The sequence below is a fragment of the Xyrauchen texanus genome, chromosome 25, assembly GCF_025860055.1.
Source record: "Xyrauchen texanus isolate HMW12.3.18 chromosome 25, RBS_HiC_50CHRs, whole genome shotgun sequence".
Lineage (NCBI taxonomy): Eukaryota > Metazoa > Chordata > Actinopteri > Cypriniformes > Catostomidae > Xyrauchen > Xyrauchen texanus.
This window is the reverse complement of record NC_068300.1, coordinates 25,073,208-25,099,342: the sequence shown is the minus strand read 5'-3', so window position 1 is coordinate 25,099,342 and position 26,135 is coordinate 25,073,208. Positions and strand designations below refer to the sequence as shown.

At 39.3% G+C, this 26,135-nt stretch overlaps 1 protein-coding gene across 1 annotated transcript; it reads right to left on the bottom strand.

Annotated features, from left to right (window-relative positions):
* Positions 1–730: 730 nt before the first annotated feature.
* si:dkey-32e6.6 (extracellular matrix protein 2) lies at positions 731–24,594 on the bottom strand. Its single transcript, XM_052091944.1, has 9 exons — positions 24,281–24,594; positions 20,601–20,668; positions 19,698–20,139; positions 19,362–19,477; positions 18,444–18,576; positions 16,201–16,358; positions 15,980–16,119; positions 3,271–3,597; positions 731–1,544 (listed from the first exon to the last, which is right to left on the bottom strand). Exons 1-9 carry the CDS (start codon positions 24,462–24,464, stop codon positions 1,355–1,357), a joined length of 1,758 nt encoding a protein of 585 aa, XP_051947904.1. The 5' UTR covers positions 24,465–24,594; the 3' UTR covers positions 731–1,354.
* Between the last annotated feature and the right edge of the window lie 1,541 nt (positions 24,595–26,135).

The following is a 26,135-nucleotide window of genomic DNA, read 5'->3' as shown; positions in this document are numbered from 1 at the left end:
CCTGCAGGCATCATTCATTCCTAAACTCAGCAGACATCACAGCTCATAAGTGCTATCTCATTACCCTGCCATTCAAAACATCATCTACACTCTGAGGCTTCCAGCCATTCTCCTTGAGGCTTCACAGAATCCTGCTTTGGAGTTCATGCATTATAATGATTCTGTCACAAACCGCTCAACTGCACATAAAAAACTGTTAGCTGTGTATACACTGTGAAACTTACTGTATGTGGTTCCATCACAAATTATTTGTAAAAGATAGATAGACATACCACTTTACAATAAATTTGTATAAGCTAGCATTTGTTACCCAATACTAAGAATTAACAATACTTTTTCAACATTTATTAATCTTGGTTAATGTTAATTTCTACAGACTAATACATTTTTACATGAAATAATGTATATGTAAACATTAGTTAATGCATTATGAACTAACAATGAACAATAGTATATTTATAAATTCATATTAATCAACATCATAAATGCTGTAAAAAACAAAAATCATTGTTAGTGCGTGACACCAAATGCATTAACTAATGTTACTGTATAGAACCTTATTGTAAAGTGTTACCATTACGGTAAATGTAGTCTTTTAGCATTACTTAGGGGGGCATTTCCACTTCTAAAGCATTCATTCACTTCCTTGCAACTGTATTGAATCAAACTATTAAATAAAAACAAGGCAAATGTGATCCAAAATTAAGTTTTTTAAATTAATATGGTTTAATGTGAGAGAACAGAGTATGAAGACATAAATAAAATCATCTACAAAATGTAGCATGTGCAGATGCACCAAAGGATACAGTAATATTAATATTTTATTTCTTACAATGCTACAGTTTATTTCTGAGCCAAGCTGTGCAATTTGCACACACACACACACACACACACACACACACACACACACACACACACACACACAGAAAGAAAAGAAAGAAAGAAAGAAAGAAACATTTCAATGAAGCCAGATACTACATCTCTAATGACAAAAACAGTCACACTGAGGATTAACAATAAGAAAAGTTCATGACCAGTTACAAATCAGTCAGTATAAACCTTTATGATCAGTCATTTAGAAAACTGCATCCTAAATGATCAACCCTGTGTGTGCTGCTTAAAGACTTAGAGTTACCATATAGAAGCCTGTTACATAAAGAGTGCAAAAATAATGTTTTTTATGCTAGAGTGTACAGAACATGATGTAAATGTGCAGTTCAAGAGCAAGACTGCATGCTAATAATAGATCTAAGGGATATAGTGTTTACAGTATTCATAGTAAGAGTAAATGAATGTGAGAGTGGATGAAAGGCGGAGTAGAGGGGAGGCTGTGAATTGACAGGGTGACAGCTGATTATGCCAGAGTCTGCTGTCCCTCTGCTTGGGTCTGTGGCTCCAGTATGATTTTGCTGGGGTCCCGGATGCAGGAGAAAGCAGTACGGGGGATGTTCTTCACATCTATGAAGTTGTACTCTAAATGGAGAGCCGTCAGGTGAGATTGCTCAGTCCTTTTAATCTTACATACAGACTTCACTGGGACAGACCTGAAAAGACAAAGCCATATGATTTATTTGGAAAAGTGTAGGGTTGTAGTCCAGGTTCAAAATTACACATAGGATACGACCAGGGCTGGATTGGAAATCTGGCATATTGGGCATTTTCCCAGTGGGCCGACGCACTTTGGAGCCCATCAGGGGCACTATGCTGAAATGAGCAGCCGCGTTATGCAGAACAGGCCACAAATTGGTGCCGCGATATGCTGAAGGGGGCAGCGATATGCAGAAAAGGACAGCAACCCCCCCACCCCCGGGCCGATTTCACTTCCCAGTCCACCCCTGGATACATATACATGGTTTTCGCTACGTTTTGGCCTTCTGAGACGGTGTTTTCGACAGGCAAAATTGAGCTTTTTGAAAATTGAGCTTTTTGAAAACGTTCCCCAAGCGTATTAATTTGAAAACGCTGTCTTCTTTGTAGTGTGGGCAGGGGAAAAGGGATGTATCTGAAAACGATGATGTATTTTTTGTCATGTGATTCAGTCATGTGATCCATTCAACCTAAAACTATCAAGATGGCCCATGTTTTAGCTGCATTGTAGTGCCTGCTATTCACTTTGACGGAATGCAATGTGAAAGTTGCACAATGTAACATTTATCTTTAACAACACTATCAAAGGTGATGGGAAGTTTACTAGGAATTGCTGTCCGGCGACAGAACACGAGGACAATTGCATTTCAGTCCGTACACTGAACGCCAAATTTTTTGCATGTGCAATATGGGTTTTAAGAGTTTACATATGTTTCATTGTGGACGAATACATTTTGGAAAACGGCACTGTGGACTAAGAACATTTGAAAACCAAAACATAGTTTTCAAATGTATCTGGATTAATGTGGACATAGTCTCATAAAGTTACTTTTTTTTTTTTTTTTTTACATAAATAGTAATACATAATATATGATTTTTTTTGTGACATTTTACCACTAGACCTTGAGCTATAAGTCCAACAAAGCTATAATTCTAGCAACAATTTCTGTCAATTGTCAAAACTACAGAATCTATGTGGCAAGACATTTAAAATAGAAGTAGCAAAATCAAGATACAAAATACAGTTTCATTTGTATATATTTATAGTACGGAAATATTATTGTCAAAGTGCCGTTGAACTTGCTTATGTGCGTTCTTGATTTACTGTGTTGGTAACAAAACTCAGTACTCTATATAAAGTGGGGGTGATAAAGTTTCCTTCAAATCTAATAAAATAAATAATAATCTACCAAATGTACCATGTGCAGATGCATCAAAGTATGCGCAATGTCTGCCATTAAACTATATGTGTTATTATTAAGGTAAGTTGCTATTTATATTGGCTTTACCTCACTAGCTGAGCAATATTCTCTTTAAACTGCTGCTCTGTCATGACAGTAGTTCACACTAATGTCTGCTATCATAACACTGGTGTTAAGAACTGCGGTCTGATGCATATTGGAATGCAACAATGCACAAAACTGAGCTTGCGTTGCTAGAAGCATCTGTGATCACGTCCTTCTGTAGAGTAAGTTTGGGGGGGGGGGGGGAAAACAGATGGCGCAAGAATGCATTCTTGTTTGCTTTGTGTGTGGAGTGCTATTTGTGTGATGCAAGTACAGTAAGTAGCATATATCAGTCACTTGTGAGATTTTATGACATACCTATGCAGCCTTAGGAGCTAGCCTATGTAGGCTGTGAGGCTGCTCACTAGGTTTAATAACAGAACTTATGTGTACGCACCTTATTTGATTGTGATCTAGACGCAATTGCTGGAGGTTCTTGAAGTGGCGCATGTTCTGGGGCACTTTATCAAATCTGTTGTTGTCCAAGAGTAGCTCCACCAGTGTTTGATAAACACCACGAAATGACTTTCCTAGCACCCCATACTCCTCTAACAGATTGTGGGAGAGGCGTAGAGACTCTAAACCTGGGCGAAGGTGACTCAGGGTGTAAGGAGGAATGGCATGAATGTGGTTGTGCTGCAGGGAGAGTTGGCGCAAGGCCCTTGGCAGGTGTGATGGCACCACAGACATCTGGTTATGGGACAGGTCAAGAGCTTCTAACTTCCTGAGAAAGCAAACAGTGAGAGAGAGAGGTGAGATGTAAATTACAATTAATTGTGTATTTTTTAATTGCACTGAACTGTCTGTATCGTTAACTTAGTGTGAACTTAATGTGCCTGTTAGACCCCATTTCCACCTGGAATTAAGATGCATCTCAGGTGATCCGATCACTTGTGTTCAGCCCTAAATACAGTACAGGTCTAAACAGGGTTTAAAAAGATTTGTGTTCGGATCACAAAAACCATATACAAATATGGTAAAAAGAAAACACATGTAAGGTGTAAAGCTAATCCATCCTTTATACGTCCCGGCAATAGTGAAGCACCGTTCCTCACCTATCAATCAACCGCTGCGCAAATACAAGAGTTTCAACTTTGCCAACTTAACAGTCCGATCGGAAAACATACACAAACACGAGAGCTTCACAGATCTTTTTTAGTGTGCCTGATATCAAGTCAGATGAGAAGCATGAACACCTGAAGCTCCTTTAATACAGGTATTCCAATTAAACAACGTATAATTCTGCTCAACATGTTGCGTTTGTGCTTAGATTACATTTCAAATGCATCTGGGATAAACAGAGCACAGCTGTTTTTCACGATTTCTTCGTCTTTTCTGACATTGTTGCACTTTATTATCATGAAGTAACTGACTGGCATAGTGATTTATGTATGTTGCAAATTACATGACAAAAAAATGCAATCAGTAACATAATCTCATAGATTATATTTTTGTGGTAATCTAATCTGATTATTTTGGATAATTTTTGGATTACTTTCAACCTAATTCTATTTTATTTTATGTCTCATGCATTTGAGTAGGATAATCATTTTAACATAATAGTACAAAGAGGAAGAAAATGTATTTCATTCTTTGAACTATTGTGTACCTTAAGGGCAGCACCCTTAGAGATGGCATCCACTAGATCCTTTGAAGCATCTAAGTTAAATGTGTGAGCTGCACACCATTGGTGAGGTAGTAAGAAATAATGTAATTTTTTTTTAAACATATCTAGTTCATTTTAGTGCATAAATCAAGAAATTTTACATGAACAAACAGTAATTAACCTGAAATCAACAGCAATGTCATTGTTAGGACAAATCTAACTGCTCAAAACTCTGACACAATTATTTTTAACCCTTACTACTTAATAATAGTCCATCACCTATTCCTTAACTGAGGTGCATATCTTACTTTATGTTGCAGCGTAAAGAGAGCACAGGTTTAAAATGTTCATCTGTGACACTATTGTGCTCCAGGGTAAGAATATGATGATATCACATGAAAAATATCAATACATTATTAACAATTAACTGCTGTTGCCTTGTTAATATGTAATCATGTAATCTATAAAAAAGTAACTGTAGCTTGATTATGAGTATTTTAAAATGTAATTTAATCCAATTAACAGTACTTGAATTTTGTAATCTGATTATATAATACAGATTACATGTAATCTGTTACTAACCAGCACTGGTCGTCAGGAAACAGAGACCCTCCCCTACAAATCCGAACGCATCGTAATACCAGGTGGAAACGGGGTCTTAGATCCAGCTTTTGAAAGGATGTGTAAATAGCAAATATATATAGTAAAGACTCGTGTTTTGTTATGTTTTGGATTCTTGTATTCCTACAAGACTCCTTGACTAACAAGACTACAAGGTGGTTCAATGCTGGTCCAACTACTGGTGCAAACATCCATGGAATTGTCTTGTCTGCGTTTCTGCATTGTCTTTCACGAATTAACTTGCCTGGGCATGTTATTCATATTTGTGCAAACCATGTGAAGCTACTGTTTATGGTTAGTATACATAGGTTGCATCACTTTATAGTAGGTTTCTCTCAAGTGCTGAGATGTATGGAGAGGAAAGTATTTTGTAGTGTTTTTAAGGAGAAGGGCCCCATTGCAGGTCATTAACCCAGGAAACACGGCAGCGAAAGCCAAAAAAGACTGTGTACAGCAAGGAGTGGGGAGTTTGGGTAAGTGTATTTGAGTGTGTGTGTTTGTGTGTGTGTGTGTGTGTGTGTGTGTGTGTGTGTGTGTGTGTGTGTTTGTGTGTTCTGAGGGGCCACAGAGAAGCAGCACAGCAGAAATGAGTGTGTGTGTTTCCGGTGGGATGAGGGTGCAGGATTTCTGTTGAGTGTGTGTGTATATAAAAGAGGGAATGACCTACAAGAGCTAATAAGTGTATGGAGGGGGTTGTGTTTTTGGAGAGGGGTCTGGAGGAGGCAGCTGGTGTAAATTTACAATGTTGGACTCAGTAGGAGTCAGAAGCACATTTCCTCTGTAGCAGTGAATACTGCCCAGTCCACCAGCACACTGATGGGATGGGTCTCATATAGCAAGGAGCGTTATTCAATCAAAGCTACATTGACCTCCATGTGGTTTTCATTCAACGAACAAGCTCTTTTACTGACCATGAGATGAGAGATGAGACTTTTTATTTGTTGCAGACTGAACATCAATCAAGATATTTGGCAGTGAACAGCTGAAAGAGATTCAGTAGGAGCTAATATTTTCAGTTCTATGTTTAAGCTCTTTTGTAAAGAGAATACAAATCAGCTCAATGTCAATGCTAAAAATGAATATTGAAAAAATTGTCCAAAACATTTAGTAACAATTTACAGTATGGTTCAACAGTATTCACTGCAAGTATTGCAATAATTATTATGAACCAACAATAATAATAAAAAAATAATAAAAAAATCAGCATTTACTTATGGTTAGCATTAATATATACTTTGCAGCTGCAACATGATAAACCTGATGGAACAAACGTTGTGTCAGAGAAGCGACACTAGGGGTCTCTCTTGAGTACCGAATATACCTCTGATCTATGAAAAAAGGCCAATGAGAAGTTGGCAGACAGTATTTGCATACCCCGCCCCCGGACATACGGGTATAAAAGTGGGGAAATACATAGAGTTCATTCAGGATTTTTCTGAGGAGCCGGAAATAGTCCGGCCACAACAGTGGCTCAGCTCAGCGACGTGGCCGGGAGCACATAACGTCTCGTTCCCTCCATCAGGGAATGGAGGTTACATATGTAACCTATACATTCCCCGTCTGTCGCTCACTTCGACGTTGTGTCGAAGAAGCGACATTAGGGGTCCAGTTTAATTCACGCCATGCGCTGAGCCGTGTACTGCTGACACAGGAGCGGGCAGGTGCTTTATGTTCAAAGGCGACCAGCTGTGTCAGACTGCACATACCCTTCCCCAATGCCCCATAAAAGTCGTCGGAATCCTTCTGGTTAACATAAACAGGGGAACAAGGTGACGCTTGCCAACCTCGGAACGGGCCGAGACTAGCCGGGCCTCTTTTCTCTCTATGTTTCTCGCATAGAGCCAAACGGCTGGGGCCCTTACACGCATCGTGGTAAGGGGGTCTTATCCAGTTTCCTATTCTTTCAGGGGGGAAAGACCCTGCGGAGACCACACCTGTCCAGGAAGGGGGAGGTAAAAGTGGTGAAATACATCTCATGGGCCTCTTAGGTCACATGTGGGAAAATGGTGCGGTGGTAGATCCAGCCTCAAGGAGGGGGGAGTTGCTACAACACAGCGACCGGAGGGCAGCTGGAACTGCCTAAGGGAGACGCGAGTCCACTCGTAAGGGGACCGTACCTTGGAAAATACACACAGGGGGAGTCCACCCAGGAGTCCCAGCCTGTGAAGCACCTATTCCAGTACAGGGTAGATTTGAGTACCCGCAGTGGATTGGGTTGGCGAATTTCTCCGCTGAAATGAGGAGTCATCCAGGGATCCGAATGAACGGGATCTCCTGGGAGAGAAAGCGCACAGTTTTACCTCGGCCGAGGGAAAGGGTGCTAGGTTCAAGCGATCCACCTGATCAGTCCGTCAGCGTGTACCAAGTTCTACCGGCTCAGACCTGAGAAAACACGGGACGATACTGACTCAACCCTGAGATTGTAAAACCTTGCAAAGGTATTAGGTGTTGCCCAACCCGCTGCTCTACATATGTCTGCCAGTGCCCATGAGGACGCACCACTCCTTGTTGAGTGTGCTCGGACCCGCAAGGGGGGGGGGCACGGCCTGGGTGTGATAGGCCAATGAAATGGCATCCACTAGTGGGAAAGCCTCTGTTTGGAGGCAGCGTTCCCTTTACGATGTCCACCAAAGCAGACAAAGAGCTGCTCAGAACGTCTAAAGCTCTGCGTGCGGTCCAAGTAGGTACGCAAAGCACATACCAGACACAGCAATGAAGGGGCTGGGTCTGCCTCCTCCCGGGGTAGCGCTTGCAGGTTCCCTACCTGGTCTCTGAAGGGTGTGGTAGGAACCTTGGGCACGTAGCCCGGTCGCGGTCTTAGGATCACATGTGTGACTGCCGGACCGAACTCCAGGCAAGTGTTGCTGACAGAGAACACTTGCAGGTCCCTGTAAAGGGATTACATGGGCAAGGAGGAGGCGAGAACCGGCTTGATAATATAAATAATAGTCTTAATGATAAACTTAAAACAAAAGACAAACACAAACATGACGGACATGTCAGTAAATGATCTCTCTCTCCCGCACGATCCTCTGCAGTCGACCTTTATCCCTCTCGGGAGGCTTGATTAGCCTAATACGGGACCGGGTGTGTAGGATCACTACCCGGACCCGCCCTCCGCCCTGCCACAGTCCCTGACCGTCTTGATGGAGGTGAGCGCGATCAGCAGGGCAGTCTTTAGAGAGAGGGCCCTGAGTCCAACTTATTCTAGCAGCTCGAAGGGGGGTCTCTGAAGGCTGTGAGATCCTAGGAAGGGAACAGGCTTGGCCTGGAAGGATTTAACCTCTGGGCGCCTCTTAGAATCCTGATGATTAAGTCGTGCTTACCCAAAGACTTGCCGTCTACTGCGTCGTGGTGGGCCACGATAGCAGCAACATACACCTTCAAGGTGGACAGGGACAGCCTCCCCTCCAGCCTTTCCTGCAGGAATAAGAGCACTGACCTAACTGCGCACCTCTGTGGGTCTTCAGCCCGGGAAGAGCACCAATTTGCGAACAAGCGCCACTTCAGGGCGTAAAGTAAAATTGCCTGGTAGTGGGGGCTCTGGCCTGGTCGATAGTGTCTACGACGGCAGGTGGTAGACCAGCTAGATATTCCGTGTCCCATCCAGGGGCCAGACGTGGAGGTTCCAGAGGTCTGGGTGCGGATGCCAGAGCGTGCCCCATCCCTGAGAAAGAAGGTCTTTCCTCAGGGGAATTCGCCAGGGAGGGGCTGTCGCAAGGAGTACGAGGTCCGAGAACCAAGCCCGGGTGGGCCAGTATGGAGCCACTAGGGTGACTTGTTCCTCATCCTCCCTGACCTAGCACAGCACCTGTGCAAAAAGGCTCACTGGGGGAAATGCGTACTTGCGCATCCCCGAGGGCCAGCTGTGAGCCAGTGCGTCTGCCCCGAGGGGAGCCTCTGTTCGGGCATACCAGAACGGGCAGTGGGAGGTCTCTCGGGAGGCAAACAGGTCTACCTGGGTCTTGTCGATAGTTCCCAAATCAGCCAGTCACATGTACTAGATTTTTTGGAGAAATGTGTGCTAGTTGTCAAATAATATGAGAGGGTGGGTGTAAACTTAAAAGTATAAATCATAACTTTTTGGAAATACTGTTTCAGAACTCTCATAAATACAGACTTGTAAAAACATGATAAAGTATAATTACAGAAGACTAGAGTTATAGATTGCAAAGCAGTTTATTGCGAATCTATAGTTTTTGTTGATGTGTGAATCAGATCTCTTAGACAGTGACATTGTTCTTCCACATATCCCTCCCACCAACAAGTCAAGCATAGTCATGAAAAGGAGAAATCTCACAGCTGCCAACACATGTCCAGGGGCACACCGATGCCAGCATTGAAAAACTGGCCTTACGTAACCTGGCATGCAGGACAGGAAGACCACTGTCACAACAAGGCTGACTTCATTGGATCTCAGGATATTATAATGCATGCGGGAGACCTGAGCTTGGCCAAATTCAGCCCCTTCATTTTGGATGCTATGATTTGAACTAGCAAGAGCAAGCAATTGAATAACTATCTCCAGCTGTTCTTTAATTTGTGTTCTTTCCCTGACAAGATTCAGAAGTTTCTGAAACCCAGTGAAGTGCCTCATTGTCTATGTAGGTTCCTTCTATGTACCTTGTAAGGCAGCATCCTAAACATCATGGAACTTCAAAATTGCCCAATTTGGAACCCTCTACATAGGTGGCAACTCTGTGCACCACAGAAATGGGTGATTTCAAACAAAAGATTCTGTAAGTTGAAATCCCATTCCTTGCTTTTATATGTGAATTAATATTTAATGGTAACTTATAAACCTTTAAAGACTGACCTACCATGAGCTCAGAGGTTGTTAATCGATTATGTTTTATAACGGACTTCCTGGTGAAAAACTACAGTACCTGATTTCCAGCAGAGAAAGATTCACCAATCAGAGAATCACAGCCAACAAGGCCTGCCAAACAAGCTCTGAAGTGACCACACTGCAAATGGCGTAACAGAGTCGGTGTCCCTACACTTTTTTCCTATACTTTGATATAAGGAACACATTTTTATCAATAGTTTACAATTTTTCCATAGTTTTTATTTCGATTATATCATTTGCGATGCTTCATGGGATTGTAGTTCATTCCCTCATGAAAGATGGTAAGTACACTGTCTTGAACCTTTGTCATTTTATCCAATTTGTAAATAATTTTTAACTTAAAATTAGGTCTGTCAGTTGATAAAACTTTTTATCATGATTAATCGCATTTTTGTATTTAATCGTGATTAATCGTAGATTTCTGAAATGCAGAAATTTTACACCATATACCTGTATACTTATCTTTGGAAAGAAAACTAAACAATATGTATCAATATAATGCTTTATAAAAAAATTCCAAACAAAGCCTTCCAATATATAAAGGTAGAAATGCACTAAAATATCACCTATTTGAGTAACATTAAATGTTTCCCAAAGTCTAAGTGGAAGTTATTGAAAGAATTATTCTCCATAGGTTGAGTATTCATTCATATTTTCATTCATTTAATAATTTCTATATTCAGAATTTTACATTTAAATTATTCATCTCATAACATTATTTATGCATTTGCATCTGCTGTGTAAATGCATTTATTCCTGCTCTATGAAAATACATCTATTTGCCATTTCAGATGCAGCATCTGTACCACCTTTACTGTGTAAAGTTGGCTTTAGTACCCATAGGTATAGTATTCATTTCAATAGTCATTAAATCTCCTAAACTCTCATCCTCCACAATATTATTCTGCTGGTAGATTGTGATCTGCTTTGTAACAGCAATCATGAAGCTGTGCTCCAGCTCCAGTGTCCAGCACCTCTTTGAACTCTACAGGGAAAAGTGGAGTGATAGTTAAGAATTTGCGTGCTTCAGTGGTAATTAAAATGCATTAAAAATACATGATTTCTATCACAAGACCCATCTGGGCTTGTTTTGTACATCAAATAATAGTGCTTAGAGGTAATTTCTCCATAATTTTATTTCTGACAGGGAAGCACTGTTGTGGTGTGTGTGTCACTCTAATGACTCTTGGCGGACACATTACAAAGGTTCCGCCCTCCCAACAAGAGCCATGCTGGTTTATGCTGTATTAACAGTAAATGCATTAATCGCGATTAAGAAAAATTAAACTTTTTTAATTAATTGCATGCGATTAACAGGTTAATTACGACTTAAAATCAAAGTTTATAATGTTGTGATTCACCACAGAGCTGGTTGGTTTGGCTTAAAATTTCTTTATAAAGGATTTTATGAAATCACGAAGAAATAAATGGGAAAAATACTTCCAAAATGGGTAAGTGGGCACCGTTGTGTGCTATAGCATGGTGCTAAGCAAATTATGTAATACTCTAATAAGCATAAAAATAAATGGTACACACAGATGTTGGGTATGCAATCCATTTGTAATTACACGGAACTATTATTTATATAGTTTATTTTATAATCAACATTTCTCTTGCTTTGTCTCTCATCTTAAATGTATTTTGAATAGCTCACCACAATGCAGTTCAGAATGGCTTTCTCTGTGAAGGATACATATGATGCTGCTTCAGAAAGGTACCAAAATATATTATCGAAGACAGCATAATAAGGATTCCTACCATTAGGAAAAGCCTTTGCGTCGGTAGTGCGACTATGTTGCGTAAAAAAAAAAAAAAGCTCTCTAGGTTTTAAAAGAAAGCAATTGTGTATCTATGTGGGTGTGTTTGTCTCCACAAGTCCACATATCTGTACAACTGTTGGCTCTTGGTTGTCTCCTCAGGCAAGGACACTTTATGTAACTCATTATGAAATGGGATTGTGCAGTCCTCTCTTTATTAAGCAAAACTGCACCACACAGAGCTTGAAACTTGTGTGAGAACTCTGTAAAAACACAAGCCGTGCATGTCCTTTGATTCACCTCCACCTCTCAGCTTCCTGCTGATTCCCGTAAGCTCAGTCCAGCTAGCATTTCATCACTGTCTTAGCCATCCATCATACTGATCAGAGCCTCAGTTCATTGGCCTACAGCAGAACCCTATAACCGCACACCCTGCTCTTCACCCCAGACTTACGAGAACCAAACAATTCCACTGATGTCTTGGGGCCCATGTTGTAAGTTCTCACACACAAACATAAACAGACATGCATTTGTGTACCCATATTACATACAGGGCTATGACAGTGCACTTGGTTGACCACTCAGAGCACAATGGTTCTTCATCACCAGGCAGGACAGATTCCCATGACATTTAGCTGTGGAGCGCAGACATGACGGGTCACTTTTAAAGAAATTTGTACTCCTATAAACTGTTTTGCTTACGCCATGATGCAACAGCGATACACAATAAACCGTGAAGGTTGCTGAGTGAAATCTAACCAAGGAATTGGATTTTATGGGGCAGGCACCTGGATCTTTATGAGGAGAATAAATTACACATACAGTAAATAATGTATTGTATGGGTTTTCATTAGGAATGTTACATAATATACTTATTTTATAAATATAATTTGTTCCTACATATTAATTTCTTCACATCTAATTCTAATTGAAAAAATTGCAATTGATGATATATATATATAATATTATCGATGCTATTTACATTATAAATTATATAAATTAATCATAAAGAATGAGTATAATGTCCACAATTTGACTGGCAGTGTACATCTCAGTGATTGTCGGCAGTTTGACTTCAGACGACAATTACTAGACGACAAATCTGCCGCATGCTAGATGAGTACGTGAGTGAAAGTCTGAGGAACGCATGGAGTCTTGAGGAGGTGTTGATGGAGCTGGGGTTTAAAGCGGTATTTAGACTGGGTCCAGGGTGCCGATTTGGATTTTATTTGGGTTGACAGGCTCTCATAAAATGTGAAGAGATTAAAGCAGACAGTAAACGTCCTGTCTTAACTCAGGGAGGTTCACAGATTTATGGTGAGATAATAGTATGGTGGTGGAGTATTTGCGTAGATCACAAGATCGCACACATGAATGCTCAAACACATGCACACATTTACACTAACAATTAAGTACAATTTGGTGACAAAGTGACACTAGTTTTTTAAATAAAGAGCTTGTAAAGTTGAGCTTATGGCTGATCAAAGCTTACAAACAATTGTTATAGTTAATTAAAGGATACCTTTTAACTTTTGGAAAACACTTGAAAACGGCAGTGTGGACTGAGAGTGTTTCGAAAACGAAAACGCTGTTTTTAAATCTGGATTAATGTGGACATAGCCTAAAGCTGAAATTTGTATTTCCTGCACCTCTAGCGCCACCGAATGGAATTGCAAAAATAAACATTGTTTCCAAACAGCCCTATGAAAACACCCCCAGTCTGCTGTTGAGCAAAACAAACAGCCCCACCCCCAACTCATGCCATTGGTTGAGCCAAAGTTGCTTTGTTGGGTTAGATGCTCAAAACAAATTTTAAGTGCCACAAATAAACAATGTTTACAGTTTTTGAGAAACTTAACCTACAAATTGGCTTACTTACCATACTGTATTTTTAGCTGGGATATGAGAAAGTATTTTAACACAGAAAATGTTTCACACTCCAGCTTTAAAGAGATAGTTCACCCAAAAATGAAAATTCTCTCATCATTTACTCACCCTCATGCCATCTCAAATGTGAATGACTTTCTTTCTTCTGCAGAACACAGTCATAGATTTTTAGAAGAATATTTCAGCTCTGTAGGTCCATACAATGCAAGTGAATGGTGGCCACTTTGAATCCAAATCAGCATAAAATTCATTCATTTCAAGACTCCAGTGGTAAAATTCGTGCCTTCAGAAGCAATATGATAGATGTGGGTGAGAAACAGTTAAATATTTAAGTCCTTTTTTAACTATAAATCTCCACTGTTACTTTCACTTCCATATTCTTCTTGTGTTTTTTGGTGATTCAGCATTCTTCCTGTATATCACTACCTACTGGTCTATGCTGGTCTAAGGTGGAGATTTATAGAAAACAATATTTAAATATTTATCTATTTCTCACCCACACCTATCATACCACTTCCGAAGACATGGATTTAGCCACTGGAGTCAAATGGATTACTTTTATGCTGGATTTTTTATGATTTTTGAGATTCAAACTTCTGTTCACCATTTACTCATTATATGGACATACAGAGCTGAGATATTCTTCTATAAATCTTTGTTTGTGTTCTGCAGAAGAAATGAAGTCCTACACATTAGGGATAGCATGGGGCTGAGTAAATAACGAGAGAATTTTCATTTTTGGGTGAACTTTTCTTTAATGGAGATCTCAGTTATAGTGTAAGTATCAACTTTGTCTCAGATATTTCTCTTAAAATTCCTTAGCGGACATAAAAATAGACAAAAGAGTGTAAAGCTATAAAAATAATTCTGAATAGAATAGCTCAGATTTTGATCTTGGAAGAATTGGATGAGAAATATTTGAGTTCATACTGAAATCTCTGACATTTGATTGCAGAATTTGGTATCGTGGCAAATCTGAACACAGTGTGTGACATTATCAAGATTTAATTTTCAAGTAAGAAATTTGAGTAAAAGTCCCCATTTGCGCTCCATATAATCTCATTGCTGTCTAGACAGAGAGAGAGAATCCAATCTGACTTTGAATGGCACTCTCTTGGCAAGATTCACAAATCACCAAGACAGCAAATGAGTAAAAGATGTTGTAGATGCTGAATAAGCATTAGCATGATTTGCTGATAATGAGTGGGGATGACGGATGTGGAAAAGACACAGAGCTCATGAATATAAAAAAGACAACATTTATCTTAGCATAAAAATTGTAATGGAATGCCAGAAGCAAAGAATGTCATCAATAAAGGGTACCCACTGATTACAGACTTCATCTGACTTTTGTTATTTTTAGCTTTTTGTTTTCTTTCAGTATATGGCTGTGTGTTAGTTAACCTCATGTTTGTACTTTGGTAACTCACAGAAATCCAGTAAATGCCTCTCTACTGAAATGTTTGAGTATCACGATAATCCCTGTATGAATCATACACTACACATTCACCATCATACATCCAACCACTTAACCAGCTCTTTAGAGTGCTCCAGTTGGATGATCAGCAAACACATCTACTCTACACCCACAACTCAAGTGCAAATTATTATCAAAGAGAGTGAATTTATGCTTAATTACAAAATACACCCCAGTAGTCCTCCATACAGAACCCTAATAAAAAGAGTTATCACTCATTAAGTTAAGCTCTTGCTCCCTAACAGCTGGGACATGGTAATTGTGTTTTCAAGCTTGTTTTTCTAACCTCACCACATCACTCAGTGTAATTGACAGGGTAAAGGGCAGAGTGAGTGATGAGTGAGCTCTCTGTCACTTCTGTGTCCTGCATAACACGCTCTTGAGGATGAGTGATGTTAGACCTTGGAGAAGCACATCTTCTTGGGTTAGAGCGAAACTGTGAGGCAGATGCAGGCTGACAGCAGGGCCAGAATAAATGATCGCCCTCCCCATCTGATTCTGAACACACAGGTTCTTGGAATTGTTCTCTATCACAATGTATTTAATTTGAGGACTGTGATGAACTGGATTCTCAGCGTGTCTAATGTGCGCCACCTAGTGGCTTATATGAGAAATGCACTACAGTTTGGTAGTTGAATCCGTCTAGAGACCTAAAATTTGAAAGTTCAGTAAAAATGTGGTCTTTTGTTGTACTGTGTGTGTTATATTTACCGAAATTAGACTATTTTTATTTAATAATATATATGTAATCTATTTTATTATATTTATATAATATTAAGTATAATTTAATAATACAAAGAAATATTTTTTATTTTATTTTGTAGAATCTGGTTGCTCATTACAATAATCTATTATGAACATATCTATTGTGTGTATTAATAAAGTATGAAAATTGCAATTTAAACTCACAGCAAGTTGACCCAGGCCTCAGGATAGATACTGTTCTCTTTCAGAAGGTTGTGACTGAGATCTAGCACCTTCAGATGGACACACTTATCCAGAAGCCTGTCCTGGATCTCCACTATTTGATTTTCCTTCATCCTCAAGTCCTGCAAACACCGCAAGATACATTAAGATACACCTATAAACAAGTAAGTGACTGCAACATTTGGTTGGGAAACACAACTGACCTCTAAAGATGGGGGCAATCCAGCTGGGATGGAACTGAATCGGTTTTTATCCAACCGTAAGTACTTGAGAGTCTTCAGAGGTTTGAAAGTCCAGGGTGCAACACTACCCTCATAGAGGAGGTTTCCTGTCAGCTCTAAGACTTGTAGGTTGATCAGACCTACAGCAAACAATGTTTTTAGTTACTTTATTTAAAGAAGACCCTTTCTCATTTTAATATAGCTATCTAGGGCCCTATTTTAAGTGCACAAGCGCTAAGCACAGTGCAATGCCTTAACTCATAAGTGCAAAATCATTGGGCATGGCCATGAAGTGTTGGTATTTTCATGCAAGTGTGTGCTAAGTCTTAGCGTAAGTGGGTTTTGTGAAATTGCGCATGCAAGGCGCTAATCGGGTCAATGGTGGTCCTTCTATGGCACTGTCTCCATGCTATTATACAGTCCATTCCCTGTCAAGCACCAGCAATATAAACAATGACAGTACATTTATAAGAAGTTGGCATGTTGACATGTTCCTTTTACAAGCATGGAAAATGTGGTTCAGGATATGGATATAGGCTCTGTTAAATTACAGAGAATATAAGTATTATTCATAATTTTTATCTACTGACACACAAATCATGGCTAGTCATAACAGTGATTGTATCGGCATGCACTTCACTTCTACCGGTCATCATTGATTTTTTAAATGTTATTCATTTATTGAAACACAAACAAATTAAAGCAAAAATATTTCTAAATTCAAATTACACTTCAAACGAAATGAAAATATAATCGAAATAACAAAAAAAAATCAGACCAAGTCCAAACATTTTACTCTCTCCTTCTTCCACCGGCCCCTTTTGTAGTGACTTAAACATAATAATAATAATAATAATTGAAAAAATAAACCATGATTCTAGAAAATGTAACACAAATTTTGTGTTTTTGATTCGACAAATGGCTTCAACAACGATCGTCAGTTGGTGCTTCTCAAATGGAAGTCTGCTGCCTAGTAAGGCTGTGTCCTTCCTAGAACAGTCCTTCAGTGGCTGTAGGCTAGACTCCTCCTCAGTATTCAGCACTAGAATGAGACGGTATAGTAACCCATGGCAAACCATATGCTGAGAACCATGTTACAGTATATTTTACTTTGTTTAGAAAACCCATATACTTCAGAAAACAATGTCCTTAATCCCTAAACTATTTTAGCTACATTTTTTATTCACAAAGCAAGAGTCACTCAAAAAAAGCCTTTATATAATTCATTATGCAATACTGATCTTAGAATTGATATTTAAACCCTTTCAAATATAAAAAAAAAACCTAGACTTGTAAAGATTTTCAAATTCATGTAACTGCCCTTTTATTAATTCTATTAATATTTTTTTTGTGCTTTGTATCTTCTAATTTGTTGTATTGTCTAAACTTCTTGCATTGTTTATTTTTCTACATATTGTCTTTGCTGCAAATGTGAATAAAAACTTGAAGAGAGAGAGAAAAATGAAGATGTGTTATAAAGGTTTCCACCTCCACGGTTACGTGACTCGTTTTCTGCTCATTTTATAATAATTTGGGACATGTGCAAAGGATTGTGGGTGATTGAAGGCCACGAAAGATATACCTGATGCATCCTCCAAAATATGGCAAACGAAGACTGCGAAACAAGGCTGCCTTCCAAGTGTTCTCACAATCGAGATGGCCTTCGACAGTGCTTAATGACGCTGCAGCTGAGATAACCAGCCTAAGGAGGATGCAGCCTTCCAGTTGAGAAGCACCCAAGGATATTATTTGATGTTCCTTACATTCTGAGTTTGGACATGAACTTTATTACCACCTGCTGGTGAAATCGTCAAACTGCAAATGCAGGAGCTGAATTTGGACTTTATGCTGAGTTAAGAGGTGGTTTTGAAAAGTCTTAGCACAATGACCAAATTCTTAGAAAAACAGCAAATTGCACCTTGCGGCGCTTCGTTTACATGCGATACACCCACAGTTTGCACACACACACCCACAGATAGCGCAAAAACTCCCACCCATGCCCAGTTGCACTTTGTGCTAGCACGAAAATTGCATTTAGAGTTAGCGCTCTCAAGAAAATTGGATAAGACGTTGCGCATGTAATAGCATGTTGCGCTGCTCTTTGCACACTCACAAAAATAGAGCCCTTAGACTTACTTTGAACTACATAGCGAAGCTTTGCTATGCCATAGCTAAACTCTGGCTGTTTATCATGTTTGTGCAGTTGGCATGAAAGCGGTGCAAACCTTTGAAGTTGTGTGAGGCAAGTTGGTTTATTTTGTTGTTGTTTATATTTAGCTCCTCCAAAGAAGATGGCAAGCGTGGAATTGTTGAAAGTTGATTGCCGTCAAGGTTTAGTCTTCTCAGCTTTGTCAGATTCTGGGAAAAGAGGAGAAAAAACAGCAGAGGTGCTACGTGGGACTCAGTGGTTAAGACCTGTCTGCCTTGGGTGCAGTGATTCATAAGCTTGAGCACACATTGTTTGAATAGTATGCCAGTTTAATGCAGCAATGTTTCCACTGTGCTTACCGCAAAATGAATAGCCTCAAATAAGTATGTTGATAAAATTATTTTAAGGTAAAGAACCCTGCCATGATACAATGCTGTTTTTCTCGTTTAGGGCCAAGTCTACACTAAAATGAAACTTTCACAAACACTGTCCATAATTGAATACTTTGGAAACTATGTTTGGAATCTGAAAATGGATTAGTGTGGATGTGGCCTTAGCTAGACTACAGATCTCTATCATTTGTGGAATGAAATGGACACTGTAAAATATGAACTCATTCCCCTATCAAAAAGAATTTTCTTCTCACGCAATTTCACCGACATTGCATAGACAGTCCAAAAAGGACAGTGGCATTTTCCAAAATCTTCCATTGGTCAGTGTAAGGTTCCTATTTTCAAGAAGCTGTGTTTGCATTGGGAGGGATGTGTGGTCACTTCTCAACGACCCAGAGAGACACAGGGTTTATTTTGAGGGGAATCTGGGCTAAACGTATAGTTAGTAGTTATAATTTAAAGCTTTTTTTAATTTGTGTATGTTCTTAAAAATCCTTACATAAGATACAACAATTTTAGGGTGGAAACATTTACATACTCTTTAAAGATTATAACAGTATATCATTGGCATAATTAAAGGGATACACAAGAAATGGCAGTACCATAAAGAGGCTTGTATTGAGAGAGGAGTCTTCCAGCATATTCATACTTAGGTCAACCTCTTCAAGATTTGGCAGTCCGGAGAAACCACGGGGAGGTATTCTTGTTATGTTATTCCCTATAAGACAGCATATTGGTTAAAATGATTAACAGTTATGCTTATTACAAGCTGGCATATGGATACAACAAGCAATCTAATATAACTACATTCACATCTGATGTCACCTGACACTTATCCTTTATCAAACATGTAATTGCAAGTGAAAGGCAGTTGTTTGATTATGGTAATACTGTTATAATAGTGTGTCTCAGTGATTTATTCTTCCTTTAAAACCTACCAGGCAGTTCAAGTATGGTGACTCCAAGATTCGTAATGACAGGCAGGTGGGACAATCCAATCTGCTTGCAGGATATTCGAGCTCCACCTAGTTGACAGCTGTCTGGTAATGAGTCTGTGAAACCATCTCTGGTCAGGGTGCTGTTAGCTGCTTCACTCTCTTCCTCCTTTTCCTCTTCCTCTTTCTCTTCTTCCTCTTCCTCTTCTTCCTCCTCCTCTTCTTCCTCCTCCTCCTCCTCCTCCTCGTCCTCATCATCTTCTTCTTCTTCATCCTCTTCCTCCTCCTTTTTCTTCCCTTTCTGCTCTTCACTTTGGTCCATGAGGCGTTTTTTCTCCTCTTTCAGTTCCATCAAGATTGTGTTTAGTTTGCCTGGTATTACACCCCATCTCTCTAACACAGCATTTAGCTCCACCCACACAGCTTCGGTTCGCCCCATAATTGACTGCAGGTAAAGAGAGAATGCCAGGAACATCGAGCCCATTAGTGACACAGGAATGACCAGAAACAAGCTAAACAAACTTAAACTAAATATAGTGGACAAATAGCACAGACAGGAATAAAGGAGGTGGAAAATGAGAGGCTGAACATCAGGACAGGAAATAAAAACTTGTAATTTGCATTAATAATATGGTTGTGCTATCTTGGACTGCCAGAGTACACATACTGGTTCCACTGTAACAACAGCAGCAGCTTGTGCAGCGAATGGGCATCACTATGGTTTGCATGTATGGTCAAGAATTCAATATTTACTTTTCCAATTTATTTTACAACATTGATCCTATTTGATGTAAGAAAATAGATTACTGTATTTATGACTCCAGAAATACAGCCTTGTGGGTGTTATAATGTACACATAAATTTAAATAAATGGGTACAAAAAATAAATGGGTACATCCCCCTCACCTGTGTAGTATCTGTGGCAGTGTCCTTCAAGTGCCTCGTTCTTTGTGCCTGGTTTGTTCCCTCTCCCCCTGAAATCCAGACATGATTTAACACAGTAATAACAAAATCATTGAACAACTGCTGAACACTATGTGTGAACCAACCACTGAGTGGTTGACAGAAGAAGCTGTACATACAGTGATTTTTGTGAAGTGTGAATTTTGTTTGACACATACTGTGGCTCCAAAAATATTGGGACATTTTAATATATCATTGGATAACACAAAATGTCAGACCAAGAAGCATTTTTTAAAGAATACTTTTAAAGAAACACTTTCCTAGAAAACATTTCACGAAAGGGTTTCTGTAGCTCAACTGGTAGAGCATGGCACTGACAACGCCATGACTATGGCTTTGATTCCCAGGAAACCCACAAACATATAAAATGTATACACTGAACTAACTGTAAGTTGCCTTGGATAGAATAATCTACAAAATGCATAAATTAAGAAAAAATAAAAACAGTTTTATAAAACAGTAGAATGATAATGTTCTAAATTAAATTAAATCAATACACTCACTGGCCACTCTATTAGGTACACCTGTACATCTACATATTCATGCGATTATCTAATCAGCCAATCATGTGGCAGCAGTGTAATGTATTAAATCATGCAGATATGGGTCAGAAGCTTCAGTTAATGTTCACATAAACTATCAAAATGGGAAACAAAATTAGTGATTTATTGATTTAGACCGTGGCATGATTGTTGGTGCCAGAGAGGCTGGTTTGAGTATTTCTGTAACTGCTGATCTCCTGGGATTTCTAAGCACAACAGTCACCAGTGTAAAGAGAATGGTGCGAAAAGCTAAAAACAAAAAACATCCAGCGAGTGGCAGTTCTGTGGGCAAAAATGTCTTGTTAATGACAGAGGTCAGAGGAGAATGGCCAGACTGGTCCAAGCTGACAGAAAGGTACAGTAATTGTAACCCAAACAAACACACGTTACAACAGTGCTATGAAGAAAAGCATTTCTGAACACATAACATGCCGAACATTGAGGTGGGTGGGCAACAGCAGCAGAAGACCCTTCCAGGTACCACTACTGTCAGCTTAGAACAGTAAAATGAGGCTGCAGTGGGCACAGGTTCACCAAAATTGAACAGTAGACATTTGGAAAATCATCGCCTGGTCTGACAAATCTGAATTTCTGCTGAGGTACACAAATGGTAGGCCCACTGCAGCCTCAGTTATCTGTTCTTGGCTGACAGAAGGGGAACTCAACATGGTCTTCTGCTGCTGTAGCACATTCGCCTCAAGGTTACATGTTATGCATTCTGAGATGCTATTCTGCTCACTACAATTGTATAAAGTGGTTATCTGAGGTACCATAGCCTTTCTGTCAGCTTGAACCAGTCTGGCCATTCTCTGTTGACCTCTGTCATCAACAAGCTTATACTAAATAACCTATAAACTAATAAAACACAGTTATATCTGATGTAAATGAGTCCAAATATCGTGATAAACAGCAGCAAGCAAGATGGTGACTTGAAGTCCCTTTAAAGAACCCATGAAATCGTTTGGGACGTTTGCTGTGTCCCAAATTATGCACTATACACTATACACTGACACTATGCACTCAGCCATGTAGTGTGTAAATTTGCGAGTGTAGTATCGTACCAAATGGAACACTTAACATTTTTTTTGACTGCACGAAAGCATTTGCCAATTAACAGCCGACAGAAGAGACGTTTAAAAATGCATGTGACGTGTTGCTGCTCGCTTTAGCGCATTAGCCAAACTCAGTTCAACACTTACAGTATATCTCAAATAATGTCCATATTCACACAGCGTGGGACAATGGTAAAGCAATTCAACTCACATTTGTCTTCACCAAAGTTTAGCTAGTTCCTACATTCTTCATTATTTGCAATTGTTTTGTCAGACCTGCATCGCCGTAAAGTATCTCCGCTACGAATGGCAAATCGCGAGTGCACAAAGTGTCCAACATTCCACTCTCAGTTTTGACGGTTGTGGAAGTACATTGTGGAGCGGAGGGGGGCGGGCCGGGTCGGAATATCGCGCACCCGGTCCCCAATCGGCCTGATGAGGCGCGCAAGGGATAAAGGCGGCCGGTGATGATGGTTCGAGAGAGAGAGAATTACGGGCATGTCCGTCATGTGTGTGTTTATGTTTGTGTGTTTTGGTTTAAGTTTGCATTAAATTATGATTTATGTTGACAAGCTGGTTCTCGCCTCCTCCTTGCCCATCTTTAACTGTGTTACATACATCATCCGGGTAGTCATAGTACACTTCTTTTGTTGAATTTTCAGTGTTAAAATACTATTTTCACTACAAAATGGCATAGAACAGGGCAGAAATGTGCAGTTTGGAAGCACCTGTAATGTCTGTCACCCCCTCCACTATTTTTTATTGGCAAGTGTGACACACTTGTGACTGAAGAGAGTGAGATTTCAGCAAAACAGTTGGCAAGTGTGACACTCTCAGGCAAAATTTAGTTGTTTGGAGTCTGCTAATGTGGTGCTGGCTTTAAATACCCTCCGAACAAGCCATCTTACTAAATGAATTAGAGTTCCCGATGCGGAGTATACGTGAATCGTTTATTTAAACTAGATTATTTACAGTACATGAACTGTCCGAAAGAAACGATTCACTTCAAATATTTTCTGTGCATTCCGAAGAGTATAAATCATCCTCTGAAGTGCATTTCGAATGGAGAAGAATCATGGCCACCATGGTAAAGGGTCATTCCAAACCGAAGTGCTCATAGATAGCAGCAACGAAGGGCCCTTCGAATTGAATGTTTCCTTAGGCTTCAACCGATGAAAAAAAAGGATTTCTGTTTAAAACGGGCTATTGCTTGTGTTATTTTACTATAAATTTGCTCAATCTATTATTCTAATAAAGAAGTAGAAACAAAATAAGTATACACCATGACATTTTATTATTTAATAATTGAACATTTGCTGTACATTGTTTACCTTTTTTTATTAAAATAAATAAAACTAATATTTAAAAATAAATCTTACGTGTCTTAATAAAGTCTAAACGTTTTAAAGTTTATATTTTCGGTTTGCATTCTAAAAGTAGCAAAATCATGTATAAGATTACTGATTAGGTGCAAGTGTATCGCAAGTGATGTTCATTACTGCAGCTTCTTTGGCTTGGATACATGATGCTACAGTGCATATCGAAACCCTCCGAAGATCTTAGTCTGAAGGGTAAACCCTTCGAAGGGATTAGGAAATATTCAACATGACATATGGAATATTTTGTGACACTATAGTGCTACTCGTTGGAAAATGTAGCTCCTTACTGAAAATGCTACAGTACTGTGAAAATAGCTAACCAACTGAAAAATGTAGACAGTAGTGTCACTACTTTTAGTTACTCCCCAACAATGCACAAACAATTATTTTGGAACAAGAACTAAATTGCAAGAGAATAAGAGTACCAAATTGCAGAATTGACTTAACAAACGTTAAGTAAACTGAAACATTTACTTAATAAAATTTTGTTTAATTATTTTAAAACAGTATCATTTAATTTCTGTAAAAACAGGTCAAACTAAAATAGAGAAGAACAAAGACCATAAACTATTAACAATGGTCTTGTTTGACCTTCCTTGAGACTCATCTTGTGCTACAGCTCTTCAAGTTATTATTGCTGCTCCACTCACCTGATTCTGGATGAGAATCCACCAGTGGATCTTGTGAGGACGAAACATCAGTTTCAGGTGACAATGTGACGAGTGAGTCAGAGTCTGTTACTTCATTTCTCTCTGTGGATTTTCCCAGTTCATTTAGTGCTTCTGTTCCAGATAAAATACCTAAGCATACACAGACCACCAAAAGAGTCTGCATGGTTACGATCTGATCTGTTGTTACACACTCACTGTTCTGACATTCACCATGTACCTGCAGCCTCACCTCTAGCTGCCCTCTTAAATTCCCTCATAACCAGTAGATAGGTAGGCGGAGAAACAGGGAGGAGAACACAACTGGGGTTAAACGTGTACAAGGAGTTTCATTGCCAGGTTTCAAGTTTATCCCATGTTCACAAAAATACCAACTCCTCCTTATAAAGTCATTGGATGAGAGAGAGAGAGAGAGACAGAGAGAGAGAGAGAGAGAGAGAGAGAGGTAATGGCCAGTTTTAGTCACGTCATGTCTGCCACAATGACAGTGTTCACACCTTGTAACACTTGAGATGGACAAATGAGAGAGCTGTCCAAACAAGTGGGGAGCAAGCGATCAGCCTGGCTGACCCGTACACATCTCTCTCTGGCTCCATGTCTCGTCCACAAGATATTCCTGACTGGCAAACTGCCATTAGCACAAATGTAAGAAAATGAAAAAGACATGATTCTCTAACTCGTAAAATAAACAGATGGAGGCAGACAGACATTGACAAATGCAGTCCAAAGCATATAGCTACACTTGTTTTATGGATTATGTAGATTATAGCAATTTCATATACAGTGGGCCCAAAAAGTATTTGGTCCCTCGGTCGACACTTAAAAATGTGTCATTGCATAAATATAAAATAATCAACAACAACAAAAAAAGAGTGGCATCTGCAAACAAAGTATGACATTTTATCAGAACTAAATTCTTTCTTTGCAGTTACTTTTAACCAACTGGTCCCAAGGTCATATTTAGAACATGTATGAAGTCAGCAATCCTTAGATTTACACAGATGTCCTAGCAGAATAACCACAGGTATAGGTCATCAGATTAACTATGGACATCGACTCACTGAGCAATTCATTAGGAACATCTCCTGGGATTTTCACACACAACAGTCTCTAGTTTACTCAGAATGGTGCCAAAAACAAAACATCCAGTAAGGGGCAGTTCTGCTGATTGAAATGCCTTGTTGATGAGAGAGGTCAACAGAGAATGACTAGAATGTTTCGAAATGACAAAGTCTACGGTAACTCAAATAACCACTCTGTACAATTATAGTAAGCAGTATAGCATCTCAGAGTACACAACATGTCGAACCTTGAAGCTGATGGGCTACAACAGCAAAATACCTCATCTGGCACTTTATTAAGACCATAGTATTCCTAATAAAGTACTCAATATGTGTATAGTTCATATCACAATGTTTTGACGATCAGAAAGTGTCTAAATAAATTTTTGCCTGTTTACTTTGAAAGTAAATAAGATGTCCTTGTGCTAACTTTCTTTAAAGTAAATGCCACTTAGCTTGGCATTTGTACATCTAATGAAATGGCATTACTACATTTTTTAAGAGTAGCTTGAATTTTCATGTATGTTTTAGGCCACTGCATCAAATGTCAGTACACAATATATATTTAGTTAACTCATTAGTGTAAAACCAGAGATTAGAAAAATCTAACTGGTTATGGGGGAGCAAGAAAGAGTGTTATAAAAAAGCATGAGGTTTAGGTTGGGCCAGAGTCTCACATACACATACAAAAAGAAGAGCTCTTGAGGGTCACATTGTGTAGGGAGAGATTGTTTGCATTTACATTTTCACCACAGAGTATCACTGCAAAGTGAGAT